Below are 23,954 nucleotides of genomic sequence, written 5' to 3' on the forward strand. Positions count from 1 at the left end.
TGTGTGTAGGTCTCAGACTGTCTCCCTTTCTCATCAGTGGCCCCACCATCACCAAGAGCCTACCATCCCCCCGCAAACAGAAGAGACCTCCCCTCTCCCCACTCCCCACGCTGCGATCTGTGGAAGTCACAGACTGAAGGTCCAGTCAACAAGGAAGCTGTCGCCTAACAAATAATCTCCCTCATATGAGATTTAAGGATTTGGTGTTGGAACCCCAGGAAGAAAAAAGTCCCTGAAGCTTGTGTATGGAGAAACCCTTCTGAGCCTGGCATTCAAGAGTTTAATTAGCAGCTCAGAAGGACTGGATTGCAGAAAGAGGCAGCTCCATTCAGGAGTGGACCCTGGAATTCCAGGCAGGAGCCTGTTTACGGCTGCAACGCAGGTCACGCCAGAGGCCAGAAGCTTGGGAGCCAGACACAGCCGTGGAGATAAGGCCAGCTGTGGGTTTACTGAAGTTCAAAAACTGATTCACAGCGTGTGCCCAGACCCCCACTTCCCAATCCGGTAAAATCGATGCTCCTCTCTGTGTTTTTGGAACACAGTGGTAAGATGCTGGTGCCTCAGGCTCCCGTGCTGGTTCTGTCTAAGGCTTGTTTGCTTGCCTCCTTCCCATACTTTAGACAGGACTTTGCGTAAAAAAGTGGGCTGGTAGATCACTATTCTGCAAAGATCCTATTGTGCGACTGGAGCAGGTTACCTTCTCCGAGCCTCAGTGTTCTCATCTGTAAAATAGGCACATCATTCTTTCTTTTTCTAATAACCAGACTTCTTGTAATTTACCTTAAATAAATGCAATGTGAAGAGACCAGGCATTTCAGACAGATCACTTTTGTGCATATATAAAAGTGAAAACATGAGGGAAAGGCATTGGCAATAATTTCACAACTGCCGCAGTGATTGTAGTGATCCGACTTCAGAGATAGTACAATGTGAAAAACACACCTGTGTACCCACTGTCTTGCTTAAGACAGAACAGTTCCCAGCAACACTGACAGCCTTGGACCCACCTCCTTGATCTAGCCTGTCCACCCTAGAGAAAACTGTCCTGAATTTTGCGTTTACTATTCCCTCACTTTTGGTACAGTTTTATGAAACCTACCCCTTATGCAATACATTGATCTTATTTCTGAATGGTTCTGTAAGTAGATTACATCCCATTCTTTGATGTCTTTAAAAATCATGAGAAGCTGATCAGTGATAATGTGTATAACTCCACTTCTCACTATTGAATATCCCACAGTATCCTTTTCCTATCCTACAGTATTAATCCTGTTGATGGAAATTTGGGCTGTTTCCAGTGTTTTGCTATTAAATCCTTTTGCTATAAACATGCTCATAGTAGTTTCTTAGAACACGTGTGTTCCTCCTGGGTATATACCTGGGAGGGGAATGGCTAAGTCTAGATGAGAGTGCTCACTGTTTTGACTGCCAGCAAACACTGCTGCACCTTATTTCTGTCCACTGAACAGCCAGAAGGGATGGGAGTTCTGTTCTCAATTTGTTTACAGACCTGCAGGCGTAATAAACATTTATAGAAAGGATAGGGAGATGGTGAAGGAGAGTTTCCCAGGCCACAGTCTGACTTTCAGCCATGGCCCTGAGCAGCAAAGCCAGAAAGGAGTGGAGGCCGGATGGGCCACTGCTGTTGGCACTGGGCATGTGTGTGAGGTGGGGCTGCCCTAGACTGGACCAGTCTCAGGCTGCGGCTCAGCTGGCATCACAGAATCCATTGTGACGTCACGGTCGGGCTTCGGGACCCGGAAATGCAGAGAGAACACTGCAGGCCATTCTCAGGTTGTATGGTTCTTTTATTTAAACCGCAGTAAGGAAGCTGGCATACACTTGCCAGGGATATTTCCCTGAGCCCTGGTCCCCTTTGCAGCTTCCAGCTCTAGGTCCTATTGATGAGCTGCAACGGTCACTGTCTCCGTGGCCTCGGATGTCACGCTCCCAGCGATTTCCAGCCCCTGGCCACTCTCTGCCGTCTCCATGATGGCCTCCATTCTTTTCCTTTCCACTGCCTTCGCCAAGATGTCCACATCTTTATCGTGTGACAAGGCCACCGTCTTTGTAGTGAGATTGGCTCGAACATTCCTCAGGAAAGAGCTGATCCTGCTGAGTCTCTTATTGGTGGAGAGTGAACTCCCGGTAGACAAGCTCCTGGCCGATTTGTGCGAGGTCCTGGACTCCTTGGTGATGGGAGCGTGGCTGACGCCTTTGTGCACAGTGCCCCGCTTGCTGTCCCCCGGGCTGCCGTGGCCTTTGTCCTTTTTGTCATCCCTTGTGGCTCTCCGGCCGCCTGAGGATCGGCCGGCTGTCTTCCGGATCGCCTTGTCCCCCACCGTCTTGTGGCGGCCTTCAGATGACCCGCGGGGACGCGAGCCCCTGAGCGCGCGCTCCTTCTGCCGGTGTTCCCTCCTCTCCCTTCTTCCCCTGCGGGCCTGGGACACTCTCCGGGGCCTGTCTTCCTGTTCACTCTCTTGGTCTTCCTGCGGCAAGGCTGAGATGAGGGTCCCCTCATCCTCCTGATAGGCTTTTCCTTTGGTGGTCTTCCTGGTGGCCTCCACTCCAACCATAGACATGCTGGCTTCCGGGGAGAGGCTGGTGGACGTGCTGGAAGGGTACTCCAAGTTTTTGGCACCATGTGCCAAGGCCCTTTTCCTGGTCCTCAGGGAGGTTTTGGCAGCGCCTCCCATGGCTATGTTGCTTTTGTTTCCTTCTGGGCCCTTAGTGACGGTGACTTCAATGGCCATGCTCCGCTCTTCAGAGGCATGGAACTCGGTCATGTTCAGATCGCCCTCTGTGGTGTCTGCTGCGGCCACCTGCATCATCGCCCCTGCTGCTGACTCTTCATCAAGCTCCCTGGGTTTGGTGTTTGCCATGGCCCCATTGGGCACAGGATCGGGATTGTAGAAGTCCAGTGGGAGGCCCTCCCCGCCCGCAAAAGCTGCAGAGGTAGCCCCGGCCACCTCGGAGCCCGCGTGGAGGCTCCTGATGCTTACCTGGTCCTGATCGCCCCGGCCTTGGAAATCCATGGCTGTCGGGCTCCTCCTGTCCTCCTCGAACATGGGCATGCAGATCATGTCCCCGGCTGGAATGGCGTAGGTGCTGCTCTGACTGTCCACCGGCGGCCGGAGGAGGTAGACGAGCTTCTCCCAATAGGTGAAGAGGTCTTCCCGAGAGTCCAGTGGGGGGCACAGATGCAAGTAGCAGGAGCGGCCGGTGGCGAACTTCAGGCGCAGCTGTTGTTTCTCGCGGTCGTGAATGGAGATCCTCACGAACTTCAAGGGAAGGAGCCTGGTGAGCTCTAAGGTCTTTGCAGCCTTGCGGCTCTTGGCCTTGGTGGTCTGGCTGCGGCCTGCATGGTCGTCGCAGCCGGTGGCCGGCCGGGCCAGTAGCATGACGTCTGGGAGGGGGAGGAGGGGGCTGGTGGATGCGATGCCCACGGTCACCATGCGGACGCGGTTGTGCACGTCGATCACTTCTCCCCTCTTGGTGATTTGGATAAAGTCGCTCTCGAAGATCGGGGCATACTTGAATATGTCGTACTCACCCTTGTGCAGTTGCCGCTGCAGTTTGCCCATGGTGGTGTTGAACAGGCCCGCTCCGGCGCCGCTCTGGGCCGTGTGATACGGTAGCAGAGACTCCCGGCTCATGGCTAGCTGTGATCACAAGAAGCTGCTCTGGTGAGGCGGGCCCCTGGGTCTTCTTTTCCGTGGCCTCCTTGGCAGAAGAGGGAGCTTCGGTCTCCTGTGTCACGCAGATGGCTCCACGGCAGGTCCCCCAACCCCACCACACCCCACAGAGCCTCCCAGAGGCAGGGGTGGGGGTAAGGGTGTGGGTGATTGCCGTGAGGATGCTGCAGGGCGCCTGGACCCCAGGCTGAGTCTCTTCAAGGGTGTTGCAGAGGTATGGTAGGCCCCCCTCAACCTCACCTCACTTCTGCTTCTGGCTTTTTGTCTCTGCGAGAGGCTGTGAAACTGTGGTCCTAGTGAAAGAAGTGATCACTCTCTCAGCCTAAACCCCCTGTGCAGCCATATTTATCCTGGCTTCCTTTGTGACCTGTCACTGTTCACATACACCTTTGTCCCATCCCTCAGCCACCCCCTCCAGGCAGGGCCACCCCATTGCCCTGCACAGAGAACAGGTCCACCCTGCCAGGGACTCAGGCAGGTACCAAAATAAAAATGTCTACAAATGGGAAAGTTTTATCTGGTTCTCTTTTACCCTCCCCCAAATTCAGCAACTGGATGAAGCCTATAGGAATGTCAGAGGATGGGATGCATTTGAGCCATTCGAGCTCATGGTTTAATTGTATCGAACAATGTAGAATTGGTAGTCTCAGTCCTTAGTCTCTCCATATACAAAATCTCAGTAAATGTTGATGGTGATTTTAATAATAACATTAAAAATTGCTTCTCCAAACCCATGCAGTGTTCTTCACGTATGCTCGTAAGAGTCCACTGAGTTTGGTACTGCTGCTACTGTTCCCAGTTCACAGGTGAAGAAGCTGAGTTGCCATCTCTTAGATCTGTTGGTAGCAGAGGCAGTATTTGAATGCAGGTCTACCTGATTTGTTCTGAATCTTTGTTCTGAATGCTATAGTACTTAGCCTCACAAAGAATGCTTGGGCCCACCAAATGTATTCACACTGGACTGATTTAACTACCTTTACGAGAAGACCTGTTTTTAGAATTTGAATAATTCTATGTGTGTATATATATTATGGAGAGAACCCAAGGCAGCACATGGGCTGGTTTTGGGATTGAATTATCTGAGAGATTGCCTCAGATCCTCCCCACTTTCAGTTCAGTCACTCAGTCATGTCCGACTCTTTACGACCCCATGGACTGCAACACGCCAGGCTTCCCTGTCCTTCATCAACTCCTAGAGCTTATTCAAACTCATGCCCATAACGTCAATGATGCCATCCAACCATCTCATCCTCTGTCATCCCCTTATCCTCCTGCCTTCAATCTTTCCCAGCATCAGGGTCTTTTCCAGTGAGTCAGTTCTTCACATCAGGTGGCCAAAGTACTGGATTTTCAGCTTCAGCATTAGTCCTTCCAATGAATATTCAGGACTGATTTCCTTGAGGATTGACCAGTTTGATCTCCTTGAAGTCCAAGGGATTCTCAAGAGTCTTCTCCAACACCACAGTTCAAAAGCATCAGTTCTTCGGCACTCAGCTTTCTTTATAGTCCAACTCTCACACCCATACATGACTACTGGAAAAACCATAGCTTTGACTAGATGGACCTTTGTTGGCAAAGTAATGTCCCTGCTTTTTAACATACTGTCTAGCTTGGTCATAGATTTTCTTCCAAGGAGCAAGTGTCTTTTAATTTCATGGCTGCAATCCCCCTCTGCAGTGATTTTGGAGCCCAAGAAAATAAAGTCTGTCACTGTTTCCATGGTTTCCCCATCTATTTGCCATGAAGTGATGGGACCGGATGCCATGACCTTAGTTATTTGAATGTTGAGTTTTAAGTCAGATTTTTCACTCTCCTCTTTCACTTTCATCAAGAGGCTCTTTAGTTCCTCTTCACGTTCTGTCATAAGGGTGGTTTCATCAGCATATCTGAGGTTATTGATATTTCTCCCAGCAATCTTGATTCCAGTCTGTGCTTCATCCAGCCCAGAATTTCACATGATGTACTCTGCATATAAGTCATTAAGCAGGGTGACAATATACAGCCTGATGTACTCCTTTCCCAATTTGGAACCAGTCTGTTGTTCCATGTCCAGTTCTAACTGTTGCTTCTTGACCTGCATACAGATTTCTCAGGAGGCAGGTAAGGTGGTTTGGTATTCCCATCTCTTGAAAAATTTGCCACAGTTTGTTGTGATCTATACAGTAAAGGGTTTTGGCATAATCAATAAAGCAGAAGTAGATGTTTTTCTGGAACTCTCTTGCTTTTTCGATGATCCAGTGGATGTTGGCAATTTGATCTCTGGTTCCTCTGCCTTTTCTAAATCCAGCTTGAACATCAGGAAGTTCATGGTTCATGTACTGTTGAAGCCTGGCTTGGAGAATTTTGAGCATTACTTTGCTAGCGTGTGAGATGAGTGCAATTGTGCAGGAATTTGAACATTCTTTGGCATTGCCCTTCTTCTTTATGCTTGTGCAAACAGCCCCTGCGTGGAAACCTACATCTTCGCTCTCAGCACACTTCCGCCCATGGTGAATTGGGGGATGGGTAGCCTGAAATGTAAGCTCCAGTTCCAAAGGTCTGCTAGGTGCCCTCCTGGAGGGTAATATCTCTCTACTGGGCAGAAATTGTTTGGAAGCCTTGACACCTACAGGGAACACGTACTGTTAGACACTCTGCCTCACTGCCACTCTCACAGAGCTAATCACAGAATAAATGATTTCTAAATTGTGGCTTGAAAGTTCTGAGAAAGGCCCCTGCTCCCAACTCTTTTATCCGAAGTTTGATTGCAATGCCTGAACTCCCACCTTAGGGAGTCATGCCTTGAGGATAAGGGCGATCTTTCCATTAAAATACACACAGATGCCCATCAACAGATGATTGGATAAACAAACTGTAGTCTATGCCGTGGAATATTTATTCAGCCAAAGAAAGGCATGAAGTACTGATACATTTTACGACATGGATGAACCTTGAAAACATGCTCAGTGAAAGAGATCACGTATTATAATGATTCTATTTCCATGAAATATCCAGGACAGACAAGTCTATAGAGACAGATATTAGGTCAGTGGTTCCCTAGGGCTGGAAAGAGGGGAGAATGAGAAGTATTGGATTTTTTTGGGAGGGTGATGAAAAGTTCTGGAACTTGATCGCGGTGATGGTTACACAGTATTGTGAATGCCACTGAACTGTACACTTTAAAATTACAGTTGCGAATTTCATGTGTATTTTACCACATATACACACATACTTCCGCTCAGAAGCTTTATAGTTAAAAAACATAGCTTTCAGCTTTAGAAAGGTCACCTGTGTGACCTTGGGCACACTATTTAGCTCTCCACTTCCTCATCTGTAAAATGGGGATAATAGTTGCTGTGAGGATTAAGTGAGATAATGTAAAGTACTGAGTAGCATTTCTCAGTAAATGTCAGCTATTATTAACGTCAGTCTCAGCTGGCCCTTTAAGCCTCAGTGTGAATTCCTTCCTGACAGCAGTTTTCGGTAAGACAGAGAAGCTTCTGTGGTTAGAGCCATGGTGAGAACTGAGAAGGATCCTCACTGGGCAAACCTGGCCTCCTCGGAGGTTTTTCCTCAGGCAAATCCACGAAAACACTACTCCACTGAGAAACTGCTTGGACCCCACTGAAGAGTAGGGGATGTGGAAGACAGGAAAAGCTTACTGTGGGTTTGGGTTTCAGATTTATTCAAAGCCCGTGGGAGAAATTAGGATAAAGATGGAAAATAGTTAGCATTTTAGCTGCTGGCAGAAGGTGGAAGCTTTGATCCCAGAAACCCTGTCCTGGGCCAGACCCCTTGTGGCTCTTATACTTGGAAGCAAGTGTCAGGCCAGATCGCAGGGAAAGACATGGGGACAGGATGAGAGAGGAGACGGGGCAGGGTGGGCTCTCCATGCCGGCCAGTGTGACATTACCACCCCTGCAGGTGACAGCCCAAGGAAAAGACCTTGTCAACCAGGCATCTGACTCCAGCAGAGGTCCCGTCCGTTTATCCTCTCAGACCCTCACCTCCCCTAGCTGCTGAGTGTGAAACAAGATGAACTATGCAACTTGATGGTAAATACATATTAACCCCTTTTTTTTTTAAGTGGAAACATAAACTTGGTGACAGACAACAAAACTATTTTCAGTGCATTTGTTCAAAGAACTTATAGTTCCACTGATGATTTACAGCGCGCTTCTCAGATCACTTTTTCTCGCAACAGCCGCCTCCCCCTTCCTTCCGCTCTAATTCATTGTTGTCCGTGGCAGCTTTAAAACTGTCTTGAGTTTCCTAACGGCTGATTGGTGGCACAAGCAGAAGGTTAATGCAAGGAAATTCTTCCCCCTCCACCAAGATAAAGAAAACAGATCATCTCCTGAAAGAAGCGGTGAATGGTACTTCCACCAGATGCTCTGTACAGATTAGGAGCTGCCCCTGAGATGTAGTTAAAACAGCAAAATTAGGATACCTGTGTCTCAGGTGATAGTTTAAAGGAAACAAACATGAGTTCAAAGGAGCAGGCTCCATCCACATGCACGAACAGTCAACAAAGTCAGGATCGCTCTGTAAAACGGCGCTGATGACAGAGGAGCCAATTTTTATTCCCAGCCTGTGAGTGTCAGGTGTGCGCACAGGGCAAGAGCAAAGGACCATGATTCTGTTGGAGACCTAAAGGAATCACGTGCTCCAGAGATTCCAGAAAATTAGGTGGACTATTTCCTCTGAATTATCACACTTATCCTGTCCAAAATTATACTCTCTCTTCCTCCCCACCGTCCTTTTCCAAAATTTGAAATGCTTATTTGCAACACTGAGACACATATTTGGACATTACAAGAAATGTAATTCGAGTGAAGCCTTCACGAAGAGTTCTACCACAGACTGTAAGATTCAAGTTGAACAACAGGTGTACATTTTAGGCCTTTGTATATTCAGAGAAACAGCAAGTTCAGGTATTCAGATTTTATATAAAATTTCTGTCTTAGTACCAAAAGTCTAAAGGATATACTTGCTGCTGTGTCCTAGTGTTTGTCAATGAGAGATTGAGCATTAGAAACCAGAAATTGAGGAACAGGATTGAAAGTCAAAAAGCCCACCTAGTGGCACCCCAGAGAACAAAGAACACCTGAAGAATAGTCAAAGCTCAAATCACTCCCTACATCACCATCTCCAAAGGGTAAGGGAGGAGAATGGTTAGTGCTCAAGGAACAACTGATTTAAAAGAACAGAAACCAGCACCACACTTTAGTTCACCATGTCTTGGTTCCAAAATTTATTATATTGACAAGTTAAGAATACTAGGATAAATAATATTTTCTCTTACAGAAAATTGTAATGATACTACTGAGTAGGACTAAACACTCTGAGGATTTCACAGAAACGTCAGAATTTAAACAGATAGTAGCCAGAGACCTCCTGGCCAGTGTGAGTAGACTTTCTCACAGCTATAAATGCTCTGGGCCAGATTTCTACAAACATCTGCATGACAGAAATGATGCCATTAACATCTAATAATGCTAAAGCCTGGGCATCACGTGGCTTCAAATGCGTGTCTACTGAATGTGGTTTTCAATCGCAAGAACAGGAAAAGTGGAATATTCTTTGGCTCTTCTGGCCTAGAAAAAAATTCCTGACCTAAGTCACTGAGCAGAGACTCCTAAGCCTTTGGAAGCTGGACTCGTGTTTCTGCTTTCTTCCTGTGACCTTATAACTGAGTTTGCAATAGAGGGCCGGCATTAATGCCTGAGAGCCAAGCGGAAGATGTCTTTTCTGTTGGCACAAAACTGCACTCAGCGCTGCCCAGCCCAGTTCTCTCCTCCCAGGGCTGGCAAGCCCTTCTGGCCATCTGAACACTTAGCAAGACATTGCACGTGGCGACAGCCCCCCAAACTTTCAGAGCCTGAGCTAAGTCATGAAAAAGTCACAGCAGTGTCGTGCGGCACAAACATCAGTAGAGCACAATGCCTAGTTTTGAAACGAATGCCTTGCACACAGCAGTTCCTGTACAGGACAGCGTATTTGCTAGAAAGCACAACCCTGGCCATTGCACAACTTCACGAGATGCCATTCTCACTCCATGTCCCCTACAAGTGACCGTGGCAGCAGCAGCGGAGGAGGTGGCCCCACCCCACCCACCCAAGGTTACAGACACTTCTTCTGCATGGATCCTAACGGTGGGAGTCCTGAATTTTGCAGAATCCAGATGCAAGGGAGGCAGGACCCTAACTGGGGGTCATCTGGAGAATCCAAGGATGGCCGGGATGTTAAGCCTTAAATCCTGGAGTGGAGGCAAAAGATGCCCTTGCCCCGGTCCAAAGTCCACTCTGGAGTGGAGTGGAAAGGCCCGGCTGAGTCACGGAGGGCACTCCCGCCTTGATGGTTCTTGGCTGCTGGGATTCAAGAGGTGCATAGGAAGTCAGATCTCCAATGGCTTCAGGGTTTCGGATGTAAAAGGAGGATTCGATGAGGACTCCCCAGTCGCCCCATACCACGGCTGCTTAGCTCTGCAATGTTCCCTCCTTTATCTGTTGGATAAAAAGGTTCCTCTCATCTTCCGGAGTCCGCCCGTTCTGAGCCCGGACAATACACGTGGGCCGGTGCAGGTTGAGCATGTATATCAAATGCTGCTTCTCGTTCTTGAGCTCCTCAATCTGCGCCTTCAGCTCAGCATTCACACTCTCCAGCTTCTCCGACTCCTGGGGCACAAGCAACAGAGGTATTAGGAAAGGAGCCAAGGGAACTTCCCTGGTGATCCAGGGGTTAGGACTCTGCTTCCACTGCTGGGGCCTGGGTTCGATCCCTGGTTGGGGAACAAAAGTCCCACAAGCTGCCTGGTGCAGCCAAAAAAGAAACAAGGGAAGGAACCAAGGTCCAGTGAGGAAGGGGTGGCCTGCCGGTGGCCCCTGGATGGCAGGGGCAACGGCTGGAATACGTCGGGGCTCATCAAGTGGGGAATGGCCTGCAGGGGAATGCTGTTGGCGCCCTGCTATGAAGCCCCACAAAGCTGGGAGAACAGCATTAAGTTTGAGAGAGTCCAGAGCTTGGAGAAGCCTTTGAACTCAGAGCTCCTTCAGAGATATCCTCGAGTCTCCACTCAAGGCGGAGGCAGGTTGTGATCCTAATAGTAACGGAACAGCAGTAGAACCAACAGCAGAGACCTCCTTTCTAAGAATCAAATAGCCTGCAGGCAGGTTGTCTGGACCTGAAAGGACCTTGGGGGCTGGAAAGAAATCCAGACTCAGTGGTGTTTATAGTCTTATATGTTTATAGTCTGATTTCACTGAGAAGCTCATCTCCACAGAAAGAACGTACGTAGAAATAAACAAAATGTCTTAGTTTTCATTGACCGCCCCCTTGATGCAACCTGAGGAACCTGGGACCTAGGGAACCCGAGTGAAGACTCTGCCCTGGCCTGTCCTCACTTGGGGAAGGGGACACAGCTGCTGCAAGGACCGCACCAGGGCCCCGCTCCACCTGCCCGGAGACACCCCTCCCACAGGTGTTTCTCCTTTCCGGAAGGGGAGCCTGTTGAATGCAGCTGGGAGCACAGACCATCAGCTGTGCCAAGGAGAAGGGCTGCAGAGTTAAGAACCAGATAAGAATGCAAAGAAATGTAACCTCTGCCTGCGGGGCAAGGAGATAACTTGTGGGAAGACGGCAAGGAGATAACTTGTTGGAAGACGTTAATTAAAGGCTTTTCACAGTGAGCCAAATGAAAGCTGGCAGCTTCCTTTTCTCAGGAAAATGGGCGAGTGAAGCCCCTTGAACTGGACGGACATATCCGACAGCCCGGAAGCTTCTGGACATGTATGGACTGACTGAGGATGAGTGTGGGCATCAGATGATCCTGTCGTTTTTAATCCATACACCTGCATCTTATACATCCAAAGACATTTATCTTACTAACAGCTTTACTACTTCCTCGTTCTGCAACTGGCATTCCTGCCACCAGCTACAATGTCCTTCCTGGGAAAGCACTTCTGGGTGTAGTTTTTCAAACTCCTCTCCCCATGGGGCGTGAGGTCGGAGGGGTCAGGTGTGAGTGATGGGAGGGGCGAGGCAAACAGGCACTCACTTTCTGCAGGCACTCTGTCTTCTCCTTCTTCTTGTTGCGGCACTTGGCGGCTGCAATTTTATTTCTTTCCCGTCGCCTCTTTTTCCTTTCATCTTCTTCAGGGGCTACCTGTAAAATTCAAGAGGCATAAGCTTAAAGGGAGGCCAGAAATTCAACCCACCTCAAATACACTGCCTTTTATTTCCAGCTAAAACTGACAAACCAGGGCAGCCCTGAAGAATCCAGAAGTAAAGCTCTAGACTTTTGCATGAAATCTTAACACACATGCACATACTCACACATGCACACACACACGTGCACATACTCACACATGCATGCATGCGCACACACACTTAAGAATGAATAATGGAAATCAAAGAACTGTTAAAATTATATTGGCAATACTAGTGAACTAAAATTTTACCTTTAAAAAGCATTTATTTGGATTTTAACATCGGAGTTTGATACTCAAAGTGATAACTACTGGTAATAACTGTAATCAACTAGAGCAAGAAACAGATTTTGTTCAGTAAGTATGACCTTTCCCCTAGAATGACCTCAGGAGCATCACCTCGCCACCCATTCCCCCTGCCTCTTTTATTCATATTCTATCCATCTCCATCGTCACCTGGAGCATCATCATAGCACCTCCTTCCTAAATTCAGAGGAGGCCCACGCAACTCCTAGAGAACACGAACCCAAGCCTATTCCACAATCAAAGAGGCATCATCAGCCCATGGCTTGGTGCCACCTGTGGGTGGAGAACTAGAACCATCCATTGACTCATCCAACTATTGATGATATTGATCTCTCCCTCTGAGCCCCACCCTGAGTCAGCCCTGGGATCCTCGGAGAAGAAAATCCCATCCAGCTTTAGGATCTGGTCATCCACGGATGATCACTCTGACTTTGTCTGAGGACTGATAGGGAATCAGCAAAGTCCAGTTGCTGGACTGACTCAGAGACTGGAGTCCAGCTGGAGTGAACTCACAGTGGGCAGAGTGGGTGATGGTTTAGGCTACTAATGTCAGGCCTCCATGTCACTTGTCACTGCTCCAGACAGCTGGAAAGGGCATGGGAGCCCCACCTCAAACGGAAGAGATTCTAGACCACCATGATCACCTCATATCTGACTCTGGGTTAGATGACACTGACTTAGCTTAGGCTGAGATGAGGCTTCGGAACATAGGGAAACCAAGCCCAAGGGGGAAACACATGAGAGGCACTTCTACCCTTTATGTCTTAGATCCTAGAACCACACAGGCAGACGCTGGGTTTAGACTAAACTGCCTTTGAATCTCAGCTTCACCGCCTATCAGGTGTGAGCCCTTGTACAAGTCATTACGCTCTTCTGAGCTTCAGTTTCCTCATTTATAAAATGGGATCACCTTACCTCCCTCATAGGGTTGTGATGAGGGTCAAATTAATGTCAATAAAGTCCCCTGCACAAGGTTTAGCTTATGGTCAGTGCTATGGAAGGCTTCAGTTATCATCAGTAACTTCATCATAGATGTCTTCATCAAGAAATCAGCAACTCTAGTATCTCCTTTGCAACTAACTCTGCAGATATTTTTGTAGAGGAAGGACTCAAAGTTTTCTCATAAGAGGAAGTACTTGAAAGTAGAGCAAATCTCAAGAGTCACACACTGTCAGACATGAGAAAGCCTTTCTAAGGGCCATGTAGTTCAACCTCCTCACTTTTTAAAAAGAATTTATTAATTTATTTATTTTTGGCTGTGCTGGGTTTTTGTTGCTGCAGGCGGGCTTTCTCTAGTTGCAGAGAGCAGGGATTACTGTTTGTTGCAGTGTGTGGGCTACTCTTGTTGCAAAGCAGGGGCTCCAGGCACTCAGCTTTTGAGTCTAGTTGCTCCACGGCATGTGGGGGATTCTCCCGGACCAGGGATCAAACTCGTGTCCCCTGCATTGGCAGGTGACTTCCTAACCACTAGACCACCAGGGCAAGTCCCAATCCCTCACTTTATGGACATGGAAGTAAGGCAAAGAGTGGCCAAGAGTATTGTGCTCAAGGAGGCCCAGGAGTCACCAGCTCATGGCGACCAGACAAGCAGGCTGCAAAACGGATGTAAACCCAGGCGTGTGTCTCCTTATCCCACATCCTCTCTGGGTCACAGCTGCCTGGTCACCCCAAGCTGCCTTCTCAGAGGGGACCAGGACCTGGGGAGGAGGCTCGCACTGCCCAGACACACAGGATGCCTGCAGGGTTGTGAATTATAGTCACCACCAAGGAGACCAGAACACTCAGACCATTAGGTGCATCCTGTTCCCTATAGAAAAGTGTATTTGTTAAACTGATCACAGATCCCAAGATCACTGGATGAACACAGAAGCAGAGTGGATGAGTGGCTTTAAGGAATGTTTCCATGAAGCAAGAGGCCTGCTTCTTCCTCAGAAGAGCCCTCCACACATCCTTCTGAAATGCTTTCCTTCTTTCCATGGGCCTCACTACTTCCAGGGCATCCTGTTATCTCAAGGTATTTTTCTAAACTAATTTTTGTTGGAGTATAGCTGCCTCTGTTATTTTAAGATATTTACTTAGACAAGATTTTTTTTTTAAATTTTTTCCTTGAGGGTCCCATGTTTCACCATACACTGTTCAGTGTTGGACTAGGCACCAGTGACCTCCTCTGAGGTTAATTAGGGTACAGCCAATGCCCCTAATGACGTCTTATGAATACAGCATCATACAGCATCATCCTGCCTCCCATTCGCTGGACGCTAACTCTCAGCCAGGCCCTCTGTTAGACTCTTCACAAATGCCATCTTATTTAACCCCTTGGATCAATTCTATGGAGGAGACATTATTAGCCCCTCCACCTCCCTTTTTAGAATCATAAAAGATTTCACCCCCCTCCCCACAACTGCCTTTTAAACTCGGTTCTTTTCTGGCTAGGTCCACTACCTCTTGCCCAAAGGCAGTGATCATGTCAGATAAGTGAGCCAGAAACACTCCCATCTTGCATCCAGGAGAGCAAGGCCAATAGAACAGTGGAGAACTCAGCTCTGAAGTCCTTGAGAGCCATCCCCCACCAGCATCACCAGCAACCACCTCAAACTTCTCAGCATGCCTATTACTCCAGGCGTCTTATAAAAGGTTGCCAAGTGGAGAACCGCACAGGCGCCACAGACAGAAGTGATCTTCGGCCAGAACCTGTACCAAGGCAGTGAGCATGGCTGGCTGGTCCTTGTTCCACAGTCTGGGTTCTTGTGGTGTTGAAAACCATCACCGCACTCTCTGCTTCTTCGAAACAACTGGGCGCAGAAGGTGATCTCGTGCAGATTCATGGCTTTCCATACTCTCCACACTCTGATGGCTTCCAACACTATCTCTAACCCTGACTCTCCTCTAAACTCCAGACCCAATATCCAACTGTGGCCCCCTGCCTACAGCATGCCTGGCGCAGGCGAGCTGTGCGACAAGTAAGCGCAGGAAGAACGGGCACCCCTGGGAGGACCCACCTCGGCTTTGGTGACTGACATCTCGAGGGGCCTGCCGCTGACGGTGACGGAGTCCAGCGCCGAGGACATCCGGTGGCAGAGGTGCTTGTTCTGGATGGCCAACCTCAGCTCTTCCTTGACAAAGGGTGTCAGGTTAGCAAAATCCTCAAACACCAGTGACCCAGGAGGGGACAGGCAGGGGACGAAGGCAGAGGCACTGACTTCCGAGGCAGAGACCTGGCCTGGGTGTTGAAGCATCATTTTGCTGAAAAGACACATGGAAACCCAAACTACTTCAGGGATCTGGGGGTTCGGGATCAAGTCCCCCCACCCTCACCCCCGCACCTGCGACCTCCAATACCCAAGTCCCACCTCCCCACCTCCAGAGGAAGGTCCCAGCAGCCCTCGGCTTCTGCTTTGTTTTCATTTCCTGCCATCCTGTCTTAAGTAAAACAGGTTCTTAAAAAACCCAGCTCAGTGATGTGGATAAAATGCCTGGTTGAAGTTTATAAAGAGTGGCGTTTCAGGCTATTCTGAATTCACAGGAGCTATTAGTGTTGGCTGATGTGAATATATGCAAATGTAGCCTCAAACAGTCCAAAAGAGGAAGAGCATTAAAAAAAAAAAAAAATCAGAGAGACTCTATGTAACCCCATCTGCAGTCTCTTTTATAAAGAGAAACTCAGAGGGTATCTGAAATCAGGTAGAATCTATCTGTGAGTGGAAAGTAAAAGCAAGGAGCGGGGACCCTTGAGTTTAGGAAATCTATCTCTGAAGCCTCTCCCTTGGGAAGTTGGAGCCGAGTCAGTGAGAGTGAGGACAGTCACGGTCGCAGGTGGGTTTCTTCATCCCTGTTTAAGAGGGACTGGATGTGGGAATTCAGGTCACCCCTCAAGGTTAAGGTTGGTGAAGCAAAAGACCTCAGAGTAAAGAAAAGTGAGGCGCAGAGAATATGGATTTTTTTTTTGAGGAAGTGTTCAGCCCTACAATGGTTGGAGGGGCGTGGGCTGGGGGCACAGGGGGCTGGGACCGGATCTGGCATTAGGGAGTGGTGTGAGACCTGAGCTCAGCCTCCATCTGACAGTCTGGGAGCTCCTGCCGCACCGGCTCAGAGTCCCACTGTGGATCTTTCGAGAACCTGACCCTGGCTCTGGCTGCTCCCAATGCCTGCCAACTGCTGGAGACCATCGGACTGAATATGTGAAATTGGTGAGAGGTGGTCAAATCAAATGGCCTCTGAGGTCCCATCTATCTCTATCATTCTACAGCCCAGGGAACCCCAAGGGAAAATGTGCGGGGAGGGAGCAGAGATAATAATGGTTCCATGGTTCCAGTTTGGAACAGCTCTCTGTAAATCTCTCCCTGCCGTATACTCCCTCCAGGAGTGGCCAAGCCCCTCACCCCTGCAGTCACTTCTCCAAGGGAGATGAATGTGGGAATTGTCAGGGTGGGCGGTCCCCTTGGAGTACGCCTCTCCGTGTGGGAAGCTGGGGTCATTAGCCACATCCCACCAGACGAGAAGCCCTTTGGCAAGCGGCAAATGTTTCACAAGCGCCTCCTTCATACCAGAAACCTTACCTGCGTTATCTCACTTCACCTTCATGAGAACCCACTTAGGTCCCAGTCCCACTGTAGAGACGAGGTGACTAACATTTAGACAAGCTAAATAATTTGGCCAAAGTCACAGAGCTAGTAGGCGGCAGCATCAGGACTCCGAAACTCATGCCCCCACTTTACAGAATATAGAATATGATTCTCTATGTTGCAAAAGCAAACAAAAAGCCAGAGCACAGTTTTCTTGGGGGTTGGGAGCAGGTGTGGGGAGGGGGTGAGGGCCCTGGAGCTGAAGGGATAGACAAGGAGACAAAAGAAAGGGCTATGGAAAGCTTGAACTCTGAGATGAATTGCTGAGCTTTCTCTGCCTGGGTGTACACTTGGGCTGCCCCCCGCATTCAGGGAGTACGTGTTAGGGCATCTTTTATCCACAAAATTCCCAGACTGGGGTCAGAACGTCAAGACTAGGGGCCCATTTCCTCCTCTGTCATCATTATACCTCCCAGAGCCTTCTCTCTCCTCTGTGAGAAAGAAGGCTAGTAACAATCACCCTGTTTTCCCAGAGAATTGGGCAAGGCGTTGACGAAAGAATACCTGAATATGCCCTGGAAAAACATAATGCAACTAGGAAATATGTTATTATCAGGCCTCCCAGGGATCTTTCCAGCCCAGGGCTGGCTCTGAGGGGGTCCAGGTAGATGGGTGGCTGGTCACTCTCTCTGATCTCAAACACTTAATGAATAGAACACTCTGACCTCTACATCCCCCAGTGGATCCAAGATCCACAGATGGAGGCAAGAATTCCAGGTCAACAAACACCACCATTGCTGACTATTCAAAGAAACCCAGGAAATGTATAAATTGACCAATTCTCTCCCCAAAGCCATATGTCATGAATCAGAACTGATGCTCTCCTATCAGTTTAATCCTATAATCTTAGGATGTTGGGAGGAGACTTTTCTGGCAGGTTCTAAACTCTGAGAAGCCAGCTTTCCAAAGCCAGAAAGACTTAAGATCCTCCCAGGCATTTGTGTTTTCCCTACCTTTCCAACTTTATTAAAAGCCCAATAGTTCAGGAATGGAATTCAGAGCTACCACTGGGCTGGCCTTTGTCTGGAGGACTGCACGGCTCGCTTCTACAGAGGCAGTTTGAATTCCACTGCAGTTGAGTGTAGTTCCATTTCATCTCCCAAGTTTATTAATGAGCTTTCAGGGCTTGGCATCTGCTCTTTGGGATTTTTTCTCCCCATCTTAGTGTAAAGTCAGCAGTCCTGATGGAAGAAACGGAAGAATGCCAGTGGTATGCAATGTTTTTATGAAAAGCATTGTGTGGGCTTACTTGAAGATGCAAACTGGTTGTGAAAATGTTTAAAAGCTTTTCAGAAAGTAAAGCAATGGTATCTGTAGAGAAATGGGCTTTTCCTGCACTCGACTAATATTCAGTTTCTTGAGATACTTTCTTTCAGTGTCCTATCTTTTTGCCTTTTCATACTGTTCACGGGGTTCTCAAGGCCAGAATACAGACGTGGTTTGCCATTCCCTTCTCCAGTCGACCACGTTTGTCAGAACCCTCCACCATGACCTGTCTGTCTTGGGTGGCCCTGATGCTGGGAAAGATTGAAGGTGGGAGGAGAAGGGGACGACAGAGGATGAGATGGTTGGATGGCATCACCGACGTGAGTTTGAGTAAACTCTGGGAGTTGGTGATGGACAGGGAAGCCTGGCGTGCTGCAGTCCATGGGGTCACAAAGAGTTGGACACGTCTGAGTGACTGACCTGAACTGAGATACTTTCTCGTTATTTGTTGCCTCGTTCTCTTAAAAGTGTGATAAGCCTAGACTCAAAGCTGTGTCCTTGAGAAGAAAAATGAAGGTAAAGCTTCAGTTTTTCAGAAAGTTGAGACCTTTGAATATCTCTGTTTGGAGAAAAACATTTCAGAGGATTTTCTGAGCTGACTTTCTATATTGATCTTAAAATTGTCCAGACTTGTTACAAAGAACCTGCATTTGGCTTCTGCATCATTATCTCTAGTCAAAAATCCTGTCATATCATCAGTAGTTTCATCATTTTCAAGAAAGTGAAACTTTACTCATCTATGTCTCTAACCAGAAATTCAGCTCCCAGATTTTATTTCCTAGTAGCTGCTACTACATTGAATTTTCACTTTTAATTTTCATCTTTTTTCCACTAAGCACTACTTGTAAAACATAGCAGGGAGCCAGTTCTTTCACTAACTTCCTATCTTGGTCTTTCTCCTAGTCCACTGGAAGGAGGTACAAAGACACTCCAGGTGTAGGTGGAAGACTAGGCATCAGGACAGAGACGACGCTTGCAGGCATCTATACTACCACTCACACGCTGAGCTCTCAGCGACATGCTTCCTGGACCTCGGTCACCTTGTCTGTAAAGAGAGACCAGTACTGCCTGCCCCAGTCCCTTTACAGGGCTGTTGGGAAGATCAAACACGAAAGTGGATTTACACACATCCTGGGAAGCCATTATTACTGTGATGGGATCCACTTTCCCCCATTTCAGGGGTGTGGGGGCGGAGGCTCATAATGTTCCTGTTAATGAAACTAGGTCCTATTAATCAGACGTTAACTGGAGCCCTCAAGAAACTCAGCTCAGTCACAGCTTCTTTTGCACTCTGATTGACCTCAGGGCTCTTGACAGATCAATTCCACCCCACTCTTTGCTGGCACCAGCTCGTCTCCACTGGTCTTAAGTACTTGAGAAGTAGCCAGCTCTCACACATGAAGCCATTTCTGGTTTCTGTGGTGTCCTGGCTGCATACTTCCTCCTCCCCAGGCCGAGTAACACTTGGAACCACTGACCCTGTCCCCTGCCCAGCCCAACTGAAAAAGGAAGAAATCATGAGCTCCGTACAATGGGATAGAACATCCAAAACTAGAGTCATTTAGGTCAGATCTTCATTTTGCAATTGAGTAAAATGGGGTCCAGAAAGGCAAAGTGACTTGCCCAAGGTCACCATAAAGCTGGTGAGTGGCCCAGCCCAGGCCAAACTGTTGACCACACACCTGCTGTTCATTTCACTCCATCCCCAAGAAGGCAATGGCAAAGGAGAAGAGAGCCAATGGCCAGGTAGATGAACAGTCAACAGTCCAAGGAGCCTATGCCCACAAGAGAGGAGGCTTTGATGGGATTAAGACAGGGAAGGAGTATGGGGGTAAAAAAGAGAATAATGGAGAGAAAAGACCAAGGGGAGAGAGAGAATGGTGGGGTTAAGACAGGAAGGATCCAGAGGCTGCCACAGGTGCTGGGGGCTGTATTGTATTTACACTGTGCGCCTGGTGTGCTTCCTGCAGTGCTGTCTCTGAAACCATTTAGACAGTAACAACTGCAACCCACCCGGGTCTTCATTCAGATAATCCTTACAGCAACAGTTTACCTGTTGCTGTGTTTACCTGTTGCAGTGTTCTTCTACAACAAATGGGAGCTGCAAAACAAGGGGACAGTCATACCAATTTCTCCTTCATTCAAACTGAAAGAGCAGGAGGCTCCCAAACAGATGTGACTGTCACCCATACTGAAACAGATGCATTCAGAGGGCACCCACATTTTCTAGTGCCCAGTTTATTTTTTTCTGGCTCTATTAAGGGGTGAGCAACTCCTTCATAGGAAAGGCAGCTTACTGTGATTTGGTAATTAAATTAGGGGAAAGAAAACGGTTAGGAGGAAAGGAAGTAATTTGATGAGATGAAAATGGGGTGGGGGGGGCGGTGGGGAGCAGAGACGGAGAACCATCCAGTGGAAAGCACCTTGGAAAGGGAAGAGATGCCCCGTACAGAAGTCCCTTTCTCCTCACTGCCTCAGAGGGCGGCCAGCGACATCCAAGCCCCCTCATTCAAATCCCCTCCTAGGTCGCTTTTCTTTCAGTTAACACCACTCTAGAATCTGAAAACCTTTGTCCAGAAAGGACCGTAATGGTTATCCGGCCCAACCAGCACCTTGTGCCTGCAAACAGGCGGAGCGGCCAGGAGCCTCTATATGTCCACACCTCCCCGCTGGGGATGCTGAGGCTCCAAGCCACTAAGGGCAGTGCAAGTCCTGGCTCCTGGATCACAGATCCTGTCTCTCAAATATCTCAACTGGCTTCGCACTCTCGCTCCCTCCCCCAATCCCCAACGGTGGGTCTCTTAGGATGAAAAGCAGAGAAATCAAAAAAAAAAAGAAAAAGAAAAGCAGAGAAATCTGCGAGCCACCAGAGGAAGAGACCAGAACTGGACTCACAGGTACGATAGAAAAGCGTGTGAGAAACTTGGGTCAAGAAGTCTCCGGCACCTGTCCCCGGTGCTCTCTCTCCGCCTTCTGCCCCAGGGCAGCGACAGGAGCGCGCGCCACCTCTTAAAACTTATCCTAACTAACTTTCGCCGCCGGCTACCAGCGCGATCCTGCCGCCCAGCGCTCCGGGGTGGGCAGGGCGACCCCCAGCGGCAGCGCCCGCGACCCCGGCTCGCCCATTCGTTCCCCATTCATTCCTTTCCGCCCCTGGGGCAGCCGCTCCGCGAGCCCCGGCCTCCCGGGAAAGCTGGGCTCGGGAGTAGCAAGTGCCGGCGCACCGAGCCAGGGATGGAGCCGGCTGGCGAGCCTGATTGGCTCGGCCACTCTGAGCACCCACCGATCTGAGCACCTCGATCGCCCCGGGAGTAAGTAAACGCGAGGGCGGCGAGGAGCTGTGCTCTGACGCCGGCGGACGACCTCTCAGTTACCAGGAACGTTTCGCGCCCCAAGTCAAAAGAGAAAGTTCTTTGCGAGAAAGTTTCTAAAGCGCGGAAGAGCAGCGGTGGCTGGGAGAGAGATTCAGCCAGAGTTTTTTCTAAGCTGGAGGCTGCGGGGCAAGTGCCGGGGGGCGGGGGGTGGGCGCGGGGGTCGGGGACTGGTTACTAGAGGGGCGCAAAGATAATCAAAGCAAGCCACTCTCGCCGCGCTCACCTCCTGTATCCACTCGGGGCGGCCAGGGTCCGGAGGGCGGGCAGGGTCGGGGTGGGGTCGGGCTGGCTGGCTGGCTGCGGGGTCGGCTGGCGAGCACAGAGGGGCTCACGACCGGCGCGCGGGCTGGCGGGTCCGCTGGGGCGGCGGCGCAGAGTGAGCACTGTGCAGTGCGCGCCTCTGTGCGTGCGACTGTGGCTGGCAGCGCGTTGCATCACCCATTTTATAGCCCTCCGGCTGGCGGCGCGCCCAAATACTCTGGGTTACCAATCCCAGGCTGACGTAATGCTATTAATAGCTTCCTCGGCGAACCAGCAGAACTAGGCTGGGCGGGAGGGCGGGAGGGGTGAGCGGGGCGGGGGGAGGGGCCAACGAGGAGGAGGGGAAAAGGGGGACCGGTGATGCAAGCTCGGGGAGGAGCCGGCCGCGGCGTGTTCTCCTGGGACGCACGCACCCGCCCGCCCTCTCGCTCCATATCAGGACCGGAGCCGCTCGGGCTGGCCGCCAGATGTGCGTACTCCAGGCATGAGCCAATGGTGCCCAAGCCAGCGGCATGACTCCACCGCGCTGGCATCTCTCCCTCCGCTAGGCTGGGGAGGTGGGGGTTGGGGGTGAGGTTGGAGAGGTGGGTCCTGGACGCTGCCCAGACTAGGTGAGACTGGGAAGCTAGAAACGACCTTTCTCTAAAATGCGTGGTCATTTTCTGGAGCTTCGGGAAAGTACACACCCCCCCTTCCGCTTCCCCGTCAAAAGCCTCCTTTTCAAGTAGGGGACGGGGTACGAAGAGGAGTGTCATTTCCCCAGTGTGGGAGAAGAGCTTAGAGGCACCCTACGGTGAATCCACGCCGTTACCGCCGAGGGTGACCTCTGTGGCCGGGACCGTGAGAAGACTTGTCAGCGATCGGAGGGCACGGTGCGCCCACGCCCGGGGCTCGAGCACACCCCACATAGGCGCACACGCGGAACCGCCTCCCGGCGGCTTGGGAACCCGACGCTGAGGCCAGGGCGAGCGGCAGGGAGAGAATTTTTTTTAACAGCCACAAAACGTTTGAAATTGACAGTGAAACGAACAAGCCCGAGAAAAGATGAGCGACCTGGAAAAAATCAGAGTCAACTCAGAGAAGGGCTAAAAGTAAGATTGAAGCCTAGAGACTAGGAGGAGAAGTAAAGAGAAGGTGCTTTGGTCTCCGCGGGCCGGGCCGGGCGGGGGTCGCCCGGCTTTCTGGCAGTGTTGCTGGAAAATACACCTTCGGCTTTCGCATGTTTTCCTGCGCCCAGAGAGGATCGCGCGGGGACCGGACCGCCCGGGCTGTAGACGCATTAACCGTATAGCAAATTAGGCCCCGTAGCAGAAATCCTTTTCTCCCTAAAGTCGTGTGGCGGGAAGGGCGGGATCTCGCGGCCCAGACTCGAGCCGAGTCTTCATCAGAACTGGATCTGAATCTTAAAATCGAGCTTCCAGTTCCGATTCCCCGAGCCCAGCTGTCTAGGACTAGAGACCGTCTCAACTGCTCATTGACGAATGTGGGTGGACGCGACTGTGGCCAGCTCTGTTTGGCACCTATGGGAGAGGGAGACCCGCGCGCCCGTGGGGTTTAGGGGTACCTGCTTCCACCTGCCTTTAGAGAGAGAGAGAGACGGTCCAGGGTCCTAGTGTGGCAATTTGGGGGTAGGAACTAGAAGGCTCTGGGAGCCCAGATCTCTCCCACAGCCCCGCCCCACTCGACTGTTAACAGCCGTCATGGAAGGGCCTCTCTGTGTCTGTTTCCCTCCCTTACACACACACAGTCCCGCACCCTCGAGTGCTCGGCCCGTCTCCCCAGCCTCTCCGATTGCCCAGCGGCCTGGGATAGATACCCTCAGAGCTATAGATAAAGCTGAGTCCCCAGTCCTCATCGGGACACATACCCGCCCCCAAGCTTCGGGGCCCAGGACCCCGCGGAGAGCGGCCTGGGAAGTCTCCCCCACCCCACCCCCGCCCCCGCCCCCGGCCCGTCGGGTAGCCTGGAGGTCCTACGCAGGGTCCTAGGGGATGCCGCCTAGGACCTCAGCGAATTTCCAGCGAAGTCGAGCGGGAAGCTTGGGGCCGTTGTTTTTGCTTTACTTTTCACCCTGGTAACGGACTTCCCGGCCCCACCTCCACGTCCCCACACCCCGCTCCACGCCTCTTCACCCCGCCCTCCTGCCCACGCACCGGCAGGTAGACCCGGGGCAGCCAGGTAAACCCCGGGCGTGTCCTAACAACCCGTAGAACACCGCGAGAACAGGAGGAAGGGCGTTTGCAA

At 50.3% G+C, this 23,954-nt stretch overlaps 2 protein-coding genes across 5 annotated transcripts; both read right to left on the reverse strand.

Moving 5' to 3' along the window:
* Positions 1 to 423: 423 nt before the first annotated feature.
* Positions 424 to 8,819, reverse strand: GARIN4 (golgi associated RAB2 interactor family member 4). 2 transcript variants are annotated; one of them, XM_061383560.1, is made up of 2 exons: positions 1,511 to 8,819; positions 424 to 722 (listed from the first exon to the last, which is right to left on the reverse strand). In XM_061383560.1, exon 1 carries the CDS (start codon positions 3,654 to 3,656, stop codon positions 1,899 to 1,901), a length of 1,758 nt encoding a protein of 585 aa, XP_061239544.1. In that variant the 5' UTR covers positions 3,657 to 8,819; the 3' UTR covers positions 424 to 722; positions 1,511 to 1,898. The 2 variants fall into 2 exon arrangements, with proteins under 2 accessions (XP_061239544.1, XP_061239545.1); XM_061383561.1 differs by having other exon boundaries at positions 1,379 to 8,819.
* Positions 8,820 to 8,913: 94 nt separating this feature from the next.
* ATF3 (activating transcription factor 3) lies at positions 8,914 to 21,884 on the reverse strand. 3 transcript variants are annotated; one of them, XM_061383562.1, is made up of 4 exons: positions 21,673 to 21,884; positions 15,187 to 15,430; positions 11,731 to 11,838; positions 8,914 to 10,351 (listed from the first exon to the last, which is right to left on the reverse strand). In XM_061383562.1, the coding sequence occupies exons 1-4, from the start codon at positions 21,882 to 21,884 to the stop codon at positions 10,154 to 10,156; spliced, it is 762 nt and encodes a 253-aa protein (XP_061239546.1). In that variant the 3' UTR covers positions 8,914 to 10,153. The 3 variants fall into 3 exon arrangements, with proteins under 3 accessions (XP_061239546.1, XP_061239548.1, XP_061239547.1); XM_061383564.1 differs by lacking the exon at positions 21,673 to 21,884 and adding an exon at positions 17,815 to 20,893; XM_061383563.1 differs by lacking the exon at positions 21,673 to 21,884 and adding an exon at positions 17,763 to 20,893.
* Between the last annotated feature and the right edge of the window lie 2,070 nt (positions 21,885 to 23,954).

The sequence above is a fragment of the Bos javanicus genome, chromosome 16, assembly GCF_032452875.1.
Source record: "Bos javanicus breed banteng chromosome 16, ARS-OSU_banteng_1.0, whole genome shotgun sequence".
Lineage (NCBI taxonomy): Eukaryota > Metazoa > Chordata > Mammalia > Artiodactyla > Bovidae > Bos > Bos javanicus.